The 13,510-nt window shown below is 36.5% G+C and overlaps 1 protein-coding gene across 3 annotated transcripts in view; it reads right to left on the bottom strand.

Annotated features, from left to right (window-relative positions):
• The window catches only part of AKAP6 (A-kinase anchoring protein 6), a 237,152-nt gene that overhangs the window by 25,402 nt on the left and 198,240 nt on the right, over positions 1-13,510 (bottom strand). For all 3 annotated transcript variants that reach the window (XM_064460237.1, XM_064460235.1, XM_064460236.1), the window contains exon 12: positions 6,027-6,242. In XM_064460237.1, coding sequence (XP_064316307.1) covers positions 6,027-6,242 — 216 coding nt within the window. The remainder of the gene's footprint in view (positions 1-6,026; positions 6,243-13,510) is intronic.

Below are 13,510 nucleotides of genomic sequence, written 5' to 3'. Positions count from 1 at the left end.
TACACAATAATGGCTTGTGATAAAATAAGCATCTTTTAGAAACCAAGTTTTTGTTTAGTGAAGCTTTCTAACCAATAACTGAACAATGACAAATTCATTATCCAAGGCAGGTTTTTTGTAGTTTTTTATTTTTTAAGCTTAGAAAAAGTGTCAGTCCAAGGCTTGAAAAAATATTGCACCAGTGAATTAAACATAGAGAAGTGAAGGGGAGACACCACGCCTAGCATTATTAAAAACTGTTTTCTTTTCCAGAAACCACCACAGAAACAGATAAATAGAAAAAAGGGATAAAGAAAGATACCAGATCAGAAGCAATACAGTATTTTTAAAAAAGTTGTTTTTCAAAGTGCATTGTAAAGAATGAAACCAAGATGAAGTTGGAAAAAATCCTTAACAGATCTTTAAGCAGGGTTTTGCCTCCTAAGAAACAAGCCTGTGGAAAAGAGAGATGCCTTTTTTTTCTTTTTCTAAGTGAGCTGTCTCACCATTGCAGATTTTCCCAAGTCCTTACAAGTCTAATTAAAATGTGGTAATTGGTTATGTTACCTCAATTACCATGATGCATGGACATTCATGCAAAGTGACACCAATTGAATCCCTTGGGTGTTATACCCCAAGGCCATCCCATTTATCGTGGCCTTATTATTTTCAATTATGTGGCTGGATGTACAGCATACTTTCAAGCCAGTACAGATGGGGGGTTTGCTGGACATACAGTGTAGTGTACACATGGGATGACTCAGGAGAACAAGAGAAATAATTTTTTTTTTGTGTGTGAAACCTAGTAGTGAACTTAGTGATCAGACAAATATTTCTTACATTTTCAGGACAATGTGAGAATTACAGCACCTTAACCCAAATTGCCTTAGCTCAAAATCTCAATTTTAAAAGCATGATTAATACCATCCCTTCAATAATTAGCCCTCTCTGTTGAATAAGAAAAGAGATCGCCTGCTCCATAAAACAAATACGTTTCTCATTCAATGAATGAGCAGTCTGGAGAAAAACAAGTTTCTCCAGTCACCAAAAAGGCAGGAATATTGAATGGCAACTTAAGAAGTAAAATCCATTGGAAACCACTGTTTTGTTTCTCTCTCAGCAGTAGCAGTACAACAGTTTTATATACTCCTGTATTGGTAAAACTGTCCCAGAAAAGTAAATTTCCATTGTCACCTCATTGTAGCTTTCCATACAGAGAGATATCTGACCTGGACAGGACATCTCCAAAGGGCGAACATCTGTAGCTGCTGGAATAATCCACTGAGGCTAAACATATAACTTACATTGAGTATACCACTGGCTGAGCAAAAGGAAAAAAAAAAGTCACAAACTAACTGACATATTCCCCCTTTGACTTAACTGTTGTAAACTTGTGGGCATGACCATGACTGAGGCTGTTCCAAATCCTTTTTTAACTGTTCAGTCTCTCACCTAGACTAGACCTTCTAAAGGAAAGTGCTTAGTGAGTTAAAACTTCTCCAGCTGTTGAGCAGGAATTTTAGATAGCAATTTTGGGTTTAGTTGACTAAAGATTGTTCCTATTGCTGCTGCAATTACCAGACAGACTCCTTTTTCTTTTAAGACGATTGCCAGCAGGGTCTTGTTAGGCAAACTATAAGGCATCTGTGTAATTCTGAAGCTAAAATTTAGGTGACATATAACATTATTTCAGCAAACTATGGAATGATAAATCTGGGGGAAAAGAATTTACCACAAAAAACCAGATGGGGGAAATAAAAACCTCTTTTGCTGAAACAAATTAGGACTGCTTCCAGTAACAGACAAGTGTCCTACTGGTTTTTAAAAGTAATCCTTGTTTTTGCATTGTATGACTACTTCATGCTTTTTGGCTAGATTGACCTACTGAATCTAACTACATTTCATCCTTCTGGAGTGATCCTTGTTGATAATTTTACACTCTAGACATAGTTCTGGTTTATGACAAGGACGTCTTTTACCAGACTTCAGGTGCTTGTAGTACACATTAATATCTTCTTGTTACTTGTAAACTTATGGTGCCCGCTGTTACAAAAGTTGAGCAAAATTAAAGACTGCTGAAAACCATCAATGAACGCAACCAATTCAAATGAAATCTAAAAACCTTTTGTGATTAATTCCAGCATACCTTTGTAATGCTATAAGTGGCCCAGATAAGTGACCGAATGTAACAAGGGCAGGAACAGAACAAAGGAAGATCCCAGTACACAAATTAAGAAGACAGTAGAAGATGCAAGTGACTCTTGTACTTATATGAAGCAATATAACCATTTGGGCTATTTTATTTACTGTCAGCAAGTCAGATGCCATGAATGAGTCAGATGCCATCAGGGTATAGAAACATCTCATTTGTATTCATAAATTACAGTATTTTGTGGGCAACCACAAATAAAGACTTGTTACCAAGGGATACTGTTCATGTGCCAAGACTGGCACACCATCAAATACAGAGAGATAGGGAAGCAGAAGAAACAGTCCTGGTACCTACCCAAGAAATGACTACACAGGAACTGAGTGAAAAGGAAGGCTAGAACATGCCAACTCAGGCCAGGGAAGACAAAGAAACCTGAATCCGGCAGTGGCAGGGCCATCTTTAAATATTGAGAATACAGTTAGTTTTATCAACATGAGAAACTTGTAGATACTGACATACTTCAAAGAATCATATTATTATAAACAAGCCTAGGATGAGAAGTTCCAAAACAAAATAGCCCATGGTGAAAATTAGATGAGCATCATGATAGCTCTAAACGTCTGCCATTCCTCAGCAGAAAGATTAATACACGCCCTGCCCTGTGAAAGTCAACTCAGCCCAGCAAATAACTCCAGACTACCTCAGGCCAAGTGGGAACAAAGCAGCACGCACCATGTGAAGTTCCAAGCATCCAGATATCAAGCAAGGTGCAGTACTCATACCCTCACTATGCCTCAACTCCCAATCGATTGCAATCCCAAAGAGAAACACAAGAGTTACTTTGCTCCTGCTGCAGGAGAAGCATCAATTTCTAATTAGCTCATAACAGTTTATTTAGAGTAACTGCTCCTACAAACAGCAAACTGCTTCCACACAGCAGCTGCCCACATGCAGAAGGAGATAATATGCTTTCACTACAGTAACTTGGACATCCGTTCAGCACTCTCTAGGCTATCTCACAAATGCAACTTGGTTCTGTTCCAAGTTCAATAGAAGAGTTATATTTACTACAACAAAATGAAAAGTTTTTTAGATGAAAAGGCAGTTCATCATCTTTGTGGTACTTTGTAGTAGAAGCCCAGTCCAGTCTCTCTCGGGCAGTCATAGACCTAACAGATACTCAGCCTCTAGCAACTAAAATTCAGGATTCTGAGAACTATTTTTTTGGTTTTGCTATTGCCTACTATTGCACACACTCGTTCTTGAAGCTCCAAAATTAAACTGTTTTTTGTACTGCTGGTCAGCTCATTAAACATTTTATGTAGCACTAACCAACAGTTTACTAGAACTATTGATGTAATATATTAGTAATATGACTGAAATATTCTGAAAACGAACTATCACAAGAAAATATCCAGCGTTTCTCAAGAAAATTAAAAATCTTAACTATTATGTTTTCTTTCTTTGTTTAACAATCTTTTCCATTCCTCAGTCTCACTTTATCATCTAACCCATTCACTTGCCCAGCCTATTTCACTGCTGACTTCTCTCCTGTTCTCATTTCTTGCTCTCCCAGATTCGTTACCATCAAAATTCAAGCATGTTGTCTCTCTGCTACTGGTGAGATGGCATTTGTCTTCTTTTATTTCTTGACTTTCTTCTCACTTAAATGTGAATGTATTTTTTAAAACTCCTACGTCCAGTTTCTATTCAGCTTCGTTCTGGATCCTCACTGATTCTGTTTCTTCCTTTACTGCCTCTGAAATTTCTGTAATATTTTCTCATGACCTTTATTTTACCAGTTTCTATTTTACTTTTGACTCCGCTTGATCAGATTCTCAGCAAATTATTGCCTTGGATTTTTCTGCTTCCTAGATTCTTTTTCTATCTTCTCTATGTTTTTTCGCTAATTGTACTTCCTTCATTGTCTGCTTTACACTGGACTTAAACAAGCCTTTTTCCTTACCTGCTTCCCTTTCTCCTTTTTACATGATAATATACATTCAGATACCTGCAGTTCCCATCTCTGGACTGAGGGCTCAGGTAAACTTTGCATCTAACCCCCCACTTCTACCTGTCTGTTAAATAACTCCTTCTTAGTGTCCATTAACATAAACTAAGCACAGACAAAATGGAACTCTAGCTCTGTCCTCCCCAGATCTCCTCCTTTCTTCATGCTCTGTCAGTATGACTGTTCACCCTCTGGTACAGCTCTCACTAGCTCCATGAGAGGAATCTTAGCATCATTAAGATTTAACCTTTTTTGGTGGTCATATAGGGAAAGCTCTTAGTTGATCTCCTCGATTGTTTGCAAGCATTCCTCTTCAGTTGATACTTCCCTCTCCACACATACATGAATAAGGAAAGGCTGAAAAATAACCTTTTCTTTTCTTTATACCCTTGTACAACCACATGTAGCTTCATCATTTTTACACTTCTTCCAACCAGATCAAATTTTTGAAGGCTTAACTGACTCTTGCCAATTATCTGCACTTCTTATATTGTCAGTTGACTACTCCCATGCTTATAGAAGCAACACTGACACTCCATCTGCTTTTCAATGATGTTTTCCTTCCATGTTGACTCATACAGAGACATGCCCGTTTTGACTTGGCCTGGAAGTCTATTAAAACCTTGTTCCTTCCTCAAGTCCCACTTCTATCTCAATACCTAAAGCAAAGCAACCAATACACCAAACAAGCAGAGGAGCACTCCTACTTTCGCACATATGATAAAGGTACACAGGCAACAGGTTATTATTACTTGCAACGGTGCACTTCTCCATATCACCCTCCTCACTAACTCACCATTTCTTGGCCCGTTCAGACTAATAGTATTTTCACTCGGGAACTGCTAGTGTTTCTGAAAAATGCGTCTTGTATAGCTTCATACCACACTACCTTAACTGAGCAAGAGAATTACAGGTTCTGTTATTTTTGTAAAGGAACTTTAACAAAAAGAAGTAAAAAGTTGTATTTCATTGTTAGTCAGATAATTGTTAGGAAGCATGTAAGTGTCAAGCATTTTTTTCCTTTTATTTGCCTGATGTAAACCTAAAAAAAAAAAGTAAGCTAAATATATGGCACTTGTTCTCAAATCTCATTAAGGCTTTTCTGTGCATGCACTACATAAGGTTACCATTGCTGTCAATATAGCTGCAGTATACAGACTTCAGCATTATGATAGTAGCAAAAAACATGCTGAGCCAATTCATCCATTACAGTCAATGGTGTTACAGTAGGGATTATTTTGTTCCCCCTCTGGTTTATTGTTTAAATGTAGATACTGCTTTGTAATATAGTTTTATGCTGTAGAAAACCTGTTTAATTTATGCTACCTAATGGATGGTTTAAGCAGAGTGCTACTTTGCCTCTTAGGAATCATTTTCCTGAGATAAAAGCAAATTAATGCATTTTACTTATATTCGGATAACACAGAATTGTATATTAATCACATACCCATGGCATTCTATGTGAAATACACATCTACTGCTGGGATGCTAATTAAAACCAGTCTTACTTACACAGAAAATAGTTTTTCTGAAATATATTTACAATCAGTGAAATATGTCTCTGGGCCCAGTTCTGTTAGGTACTGAGCAACTTGGCAAGAGAAGATGATTGTTTTCATTACTTGACAGGATCAGATATAATCAGATTAAACATCCAGCAAACAGAACACGTAAATGGTGAGTTTTTCTTATTAACCAGAATTGCCCATAGAATACAATGCTTCGTGAAAAACTACACCTTCACTTGTTGGCAGTAAATACTAGGAATGGCATCATCAGTCAGAAGAAAACACTCTGAGAGGAATGTGTTTGTCTTGCACTGGAAAAGTATCTTTTGTGAAGAGTGAAACCACATGAGACCTTTTTAAAGCAAGCATCACTCACCGAGTCCTTTTCCAATCTCTTCTGTAGCCTTGTTTGCCACTGGACGGCTTGCATGACAATGGCTTCCCACCTCCGCTCAAGGTTTACGATTATCAGCTGCATGGACTGGTGATCTGCATTTAGGTTGCAGGTCTCCTGGTCATCCAGGAGGTGCTGGCATAATCGCAGGACAGAGGCTACCCCACGACGTCTCTGTTTGATCTCAGAGCATAGAGACTGCAGGACAGACAGAAAACAGATGTCAGCGTGGAGTACTTTGCAAATTAAAACATTAACTATTATCTGATATTTAAAGGTGCCCAATTTCTGCCTTACAATAGTTTTTTTTCAGATCTTCCATAAATTCCCATATTTGGTTCAAAGCTTAATGTTTCATTTTCACGTAAACACAGTCTTAATCTTAATAGCACAGAAGGAGTAAAGCTACCTTCAGTTTCCTTCAAACAAATGCCATACATAGCTAAGTGTCTCAATAACGTTGAAAGCTTTATAGTGTAGACTGGTTTATTCTTCCTATTGTTTTCTCATTCAGTTGCGACACATCTGAAATGGCTTACCCTGACAGTAATCAGCTTCAGAAATTCTTCAGGAAAAAATGGGGAGAAAAAATTGTGTTCATGCAATGAGAATTTATATATTTTCAGAAAAAAAACATAGGAAATTGTTGGTCATATGTATCCTGTCAGAGCAGAAACCTTAAGGAAGGAGAAAATTCAGTATAAAAATCTTTACAGATGTTTTTGTTATAATAAAATATTTCCAGGGTAGTGCCATATTCAAGTAAACGCAGGAATACTATGATAACTGTATCCTTCTTAAAGATGAGTTATTCACCGCATTTACTTCATCATACCAATTCCAGTGCTACCAAGAATGCAGTCTGATGTGAACTGCATGATGGGAGACAATCGCTAAGTCCTAATATTGCTGAATATTGATGGGAGCCAGGATATGTTGGTTCTCTGCCAGAAGCCTAAGTAACTACATACACTGAGAATCTCACTGAATAGCAGCATAAATAATGCATACTACATGCCAAAACTAAAGAGAGATCTACCACCCGGAAGCAGTTAATGGTATGGGGTGCTTTTGAGCATGGTTTTATCCAGAATCACACTCTACCATCATTCAACATCAAATTAGGATTTTATTAACTCATAATGTGTTCTAATAATAATATCTCTGAAGCTGAGATACACAAGGCACAAATGCATCCCAGGATGACTGCTTCAGCCCAGCTTCTGAGATCCTATACTTGTATAGCATTGCATGGTTCAAGTATTCAAATATTATCATAGGCCTGTGCTACTCCTGAATTTAACAGGCCTGTGCTCCACACGTGGGAGTTTTCCAGATAATTTAAATTGTAACTTGCCAACATCTGTTTCTCTCTGTGGGATGCCACAGATGAAAGTGCATGACCCCATGAGAAAATCTGAACTATCATCCTTTTTAAAGATAGGGTATTTGCCTTTAAGCTTCCAGTTAATCATAATAAGCAAATTAAAAAAGCCACCACATCTCTTAAAGCTGTTCACAAGCATTAACTGATAAAAAATCAGGACCTGCCCTATTGAACTTTATTAGCAAAACAATAACATTCTATAGAAAGTGAATTTAAGTTCCAGATTTTCAAATAAGTTTTTCTTTAAAAATTGGAATTTATAATTAGAAATGTTGTACCTCAAAGAGTATTTTGATGCTGGAAGTATGTGCTTGATCAATAATATTAAGCTGAAAGTCTGAAGCAAAACATTGGTATACACATGTGAAATATATATCGTTTCTTTGCCTATGGATAATGTGCAAGTGACTTTTTTGCTCAAAGCCTTCAAGAGAAAAGATGATTAAACCCACAAACATAGCTAAATTACTAATCTACTTTCACTGGCACAGTTGGGCCATTCTAATAGTTAACAGATTGCTTATTAATCAACAAGGGTAAACAAGACAATGCAATCTCATTTAAAGTGGAAGTTTTAATGCCTAAAGTATTTGTGTTCAAAATGTTAATCCCGATAAGGCTTCATTAGAAGACGTCTTAAAATGATTAAGTACATTTCATTGTAAAGTACACAGAGTAGTATATCAGCAGGTGGACATTTCATACAGATGTTCCACTTATTGATATAATGCATTCTATAGCTATTTAAATTACCCTAACTCTGTAATAGCTAGAATTCTATTACTTCTATAATGAGAGAACCCTGTACCTTTAATATTTCTGAATTTTAAATAAGGTGAATGACAAATTCCCAAACGACTATTTATGGCAAAATATGACCGGGAATTTTATTATTCAATTTATGCCAGAGCTGCACTTTCACTTATGTTTCCTGAACTTGCCCTTATTTATTTTCCTAGAGTTCATTACTAGTTTCCTACACAGTTCTTGATGGAACCACCATGTCTGGCACATTTCCTTTCTGATGCTGTTCATTAGCCTAACGTCACATCAGAAAAAACCCAACCCAAAAAATCTACCCAAAGATAAAGTCAGGGTTCTTATTTCACATTGTATAACAGCTAAGAAATTAAGTTTTATGGAAGCATGGTAAGTTACACCCTGATGGCAGTCAAGACTACGTAGGTCTGCATTAACTTCATGGAAGCAATACAGCTCAGAAGCTGGCCCCATAACATTAACTTACCTTGATCTACCTGATTATGTCACCCCTTATAAATATTGTTCATTTTTTATACAATAGCATATAATATGATGAGGTAAGGAATATTTCATTCATAAGCCATTATGTGGGAGTTTAAGTGAGGCCTTTACATTGTGTTATCTGCAAGCAGAGCTACAGCATCCAAGTCATTTTTAATTTACATCAATTTTACACCAGCATAATAACAGTAGCTATACTGAAGCTATTTCTGATTTACATGGCTATGACAGTACAATTAGGCCGATGGCACTTTTGTTTCAATTTTATTACATGGTATTATGGTTAATATTAAACAGGAGAAGAATGAAGTGCTTGTATCTAACAGTGTGTTGAAAGAGTTGGCTATAGCAACAATACTTTAAAAGCCAGAGAACTTAATCACGTAAAGACATCTTTAAACCTCGTGTAATAGCACCAGAAATAATGAATCTAAGCAGCATTAGGGTCTGGTATACAGTGTCCTAAAGGGACACAATAATTGCGTGTATCCTATGACATGACATCTCACAGAATTGTATATCCATCCATGTTCTGCTATTGTTAAAATGGCATGCTTCTATAAAAACCTGTCAATATAGCAATTGTACATGCAAAGTATGTTTCCAGGACCACAGTTACTTTATTAATTTGCAAGGTACATCCTACTCTGTGAATTAACAGCTATCATTTATGAACAATAATGAAAAAGGAGAAGAAAGATGATGAGCATCTCTACTGAGGCTTGGGCCTGATGGTCTACAGCTGCTACAGTAAGCTAACGGGTACCTGACGGTTCAGAAAGTTAGGAAATGATCTAACAGTAGACTGAGGAGCATCACTTAGGCTCACCTAGTCTCCTGCGTGTGCAGAAGATTTGCTGAAATATAGATTAAGAGATCAGACACTTCCGATTGTGGCTCTTCACACTATCATGTGTTCATTAAGCTGTGGTAACAGTAAATACAATCCAAACCTTTGCAAATATGGGAGAACACATACACTTAAATAATTTGCAGAGAGACTTAATGTGTTTTACTTTTTTGCTGTGGGCTAAGAGTTTACACAGTAACTGCAGCTGCTGTGTATGAACTTTACTTTGTGTCTGAGTCCTTTCTTTGCAACAGAAATCCTGATAACACTGAGGTGTTATTCATTATAATGTTATTACAAGTCATATTTTCCCATACTGAGGATTCCTGTCTGTGCTGTTATAATCTTGGAAGATTTTTCTTCCCTCTGCCTACTCCTATTTTCAGTGCTTTGAAGTTATCACCCGCATAGCTAAAAAGGGCTAGCTGAAACTACTTTCACAGCTTGTTAATACCATGCCTTAAATCATCTGGAAAAGCCCCTGCTGAGTCAAATGACATCAAACACTCTTTCCAAGCCATGGGCTAATGGCACTATCTATGGGGATGGAAGTAGCCATGATCTGAACAGAAGGTACTCTGCTTATCTGTGTGACTCCTAAGTGAATGGCATGTGACCAGAGACACGTGTGCAGCTTTAGGCAACGCCAGAGAGTGTGGGAAGCATAGAAAGGTGGAAGTTGAGGAATATTAGAGCCCCTCAAGCCTCAATCCCTCTCCATCCCTCAGCCTTCCTGCAGTGTACGATGCCTGAGCGGTGCCGCACAGCCTGCTCTGCGTGACTGAAGGACGTGGGTGGGAAGTCGGCTTTCTCACACAACGCGGTAGGTGAGTTGGCCACTGAAGCACTGTTACATCAAGGTTCTTGAGCAGGTGTTTAATATTAACCATTTAAAAGTACTAAGGTTCTCAGGGAATTCAGTGGGATGACTTGTGCTTAAAAATAGTTTAGAAGTCAGTTTAAGATTAGTTTAGTTCATGTAAAGCCACACAATCCACAAATAATCACTACATAAAATGTTCAGACATGATTTTTGTAGCTTCATTTTTTACATATTGTTTGGGGAATTAATTTTTATGTGATCTGAAGTTCTTTCAACCATTTCCATCTTTCCTGCTTTCAATCTACAATTAGGAATACTAAAGATCCACGTAGAGGTGCCCAGAGCTTTGAAAATAGTTAGAAGATGACAAATGATAACTTACACGGATGGATTTTCTTTGTGCTTTCAGTTTCAGAAGAAAGGCAAAGCTTTGTTGAGACAAATGCTATTTCTAGACTTACGTTGTTTTTCTGTGTATGGGCAATACTGTGTGTTTTTAGGAAAACAAAAGAAGCTTGACTGCAGATAAATGTGGAATGACCAGATCGAAGAGGAAGTTTCTGTCTAACCTTGGTCTGTTAAAGGTTTACTCTTCTTTTTACAGGCTGTGGGTATGTGAGGGAACGATACCCTTCCAATTGATGCAACAGCATCAGTTGTTGCCTGATAGAAGACAACATGAAGATGGAACTGTTGTTATTTAGTACAACAGCCATATGCAGAAATTAAGGCAAAATCTGAGAACGGCAGCTACCCTTCTGACTACAACACCCAAACTGCAACTCTTAAAACAAAGTAAATTGCTTTTTTATGTCTGATTTTTGGCTAGTACAGCACTTCAGTTTTCAAAAGTGCTAATGTAAAACTAAGAATCATGGCTGACATCATTAAAACACCAATAAAGGGAAAACATGAAACAATATTGTCACAAATGCTGGGTAAAACTTAGTCTTCAGTGTTTTTTGTGAAATGGCAGTGCCAGTTGGAGCTTCTCTTGTCTGGGGTGATGCATCGCTATATTTCAAATTCCATCTTTATGGGCCACATGGGGAAAATAAGAATTTCTGTTTCTGAATGAAAAAGAAACCCATAATTCCTAAAAAAATATTAGTAAGAAAGTAATTCCTCAAAATAAAAAAGCTAAATGACAAAGATAAGAAATGAATGATGACTTGTCATCTTTTAGAAAAATACTGCCAAACCTGTGTGCTTTTGCTGATTTCAAGGTTAAAAGAAAATGTCACCTAATATAGGAACTCTACTCAGTTGCATACTGTGGGACTTAATCTATACTGAAGCTAAATATTCTATAAGTATGCAGTGAAGTGCAAAAAACAGCAATTGAAAAATGACATGATTAAATGGCACAACATGCAATCATTTGCTCTCAATTATATCAATGTATCTTCTTCATTTCAAGGAGTCAGGCAGAAATATTGTTTTTTAAATGCCTCTATTAAATTGGGCACCGATAATAAAATAGATGAGAGTCCTAATAAGCTCATTTACGTAACATACATCACACACCACAAAACTATTCTCTCCAAACGGGTTTGTTCATAGATTTGTCTCTTGGTTGTCACCAGTCTTGGCTATATTAAAAGATTTTAAAGGCACAAGGCTTGCCGACCATTCAGCGGAAAACCTTTGTACTTAACCCTTGAGAGATCTTTAATGCTAATTATGGAAAAAGTATTGATATAATATCTTTGCTGTCACATTTTATTACGATGATGGTCACAACAGAATCCGGGACTGACATTTTAGAAATATCATCTAATTGCAAGTCAGAAATACAGAATGACAGTTTAAAGTAGAATATGACTTCTTTCAAAACAGCAAACTGTGTCTATTTATTTAAAAGCCCTACTTTTAATAGCATTACAACCACTAAATTGCTACGCTGATCATATCTCTCTGTAACTCACAGCTTAGCAAAGTCTTACGATATCTCTCTTACGAGTCTGAGCACAGTTCACTATATTCCTTGTGAAGTGTGTTTGTTTCTATACATATTTAAAATGGCAATGAACTCATAGGAAAAATACTTCATTTTTTGCACTGGCTTCAAGAATCTACATACGTGCTTACATTCTACATATAACCAAGTGCTTATATTAATTCATTCATTTCATTAGCATTAAAAATTACATGGGAATTTGTGTTTATTTGCAATCAATAATTCAAATACATTTATTAATTAGGTAAATATATTTATTTTAAATAAAATATTTATTTAAAAATAGCATTCTAAAAGTGCCCATGTTCTTTCCCATTTTTCTCTAGAAGAACAATATATGCATTAAAATCAGAAGCAATCCAGAGTGGATGCTTCTGGGCTCATTCCATAAAAGATGCTATTGTATCTGTACTACATTCTTTAATTTCTTTGTTCTATTCCTTATGCTCAGATAAGCACTTCAAAATATTTGCTTCTAAGAATATAGTTCAATGGTCTGATATTTAGCTCATATTCCCATGTAAGTAGTAATATGTAATATACTTCTCTTCATAAATTAAAAACACTATTAAAATTCCAGACATATAAAACAATATGAAGATTAAGTTACTATAAAAGAAACTATAATAGCTTACAGATTGCTTGTATCATTACTAAAGCTCTGGTATCTATTACAGTGTCTCCCTGGAATAAAGAATGCACTTTTGGCAATAATCTGTTAAAAAAGTGCCCATTATTGTTAAGATGCTCCTATCTTAGCGTTAAACTAGCGTGCAATTACAGGAAGGTAACTTTTAAAAATAAAAGAAAAAGAGTGTTGGAGTAACTGCATCTTCCCTACTGAAATACAACATAGTTTTTCCAAGCCTTATTTTTCTAGTGTTTCATACATGGCATTAATTAGATTCATTTTCACACTGAAATACTTTAGAGATATTTACTACACACTGCAAAGCTGGGGTTAACTTGGTTCCAGGGGATAAGCCAAGTCATTCAGACAGAGAAGCCAGACGTGATGGCAGGAGGATCCATTTTTCTAGTCTGGCACTGTTTGTGTTTATAAATGCCTTTGGTTCGTGCCCTCTTCTCATTCATTTTGAGAAGTTCTCTTTCCAGAGAAACAGATCCAACAGAGAAATATTGGAACAAGTGGCAAAATTTGCTAGGGTTTCTTTTTTGCCCC

The sequence above is a fragment of the Phalacrocorax carbo genome, chromosome 9 (genome assembly GCF_963921805.1).
Source record: "Phalacrocorax carbo chromosome 9, bPhaCar2.1, whole genome shotgun sequence".
NCBI lineage: Eukaryota > Metazoa > Chordata > Aves > Suliformes > Phalacrocoracidae > Phalacrocorax > Phalacrocorax carbo.
Note: the sequence above shows the minus strand (reverse complement) of the source record. Positions and strands in the feature narration are given on the sequence as shown.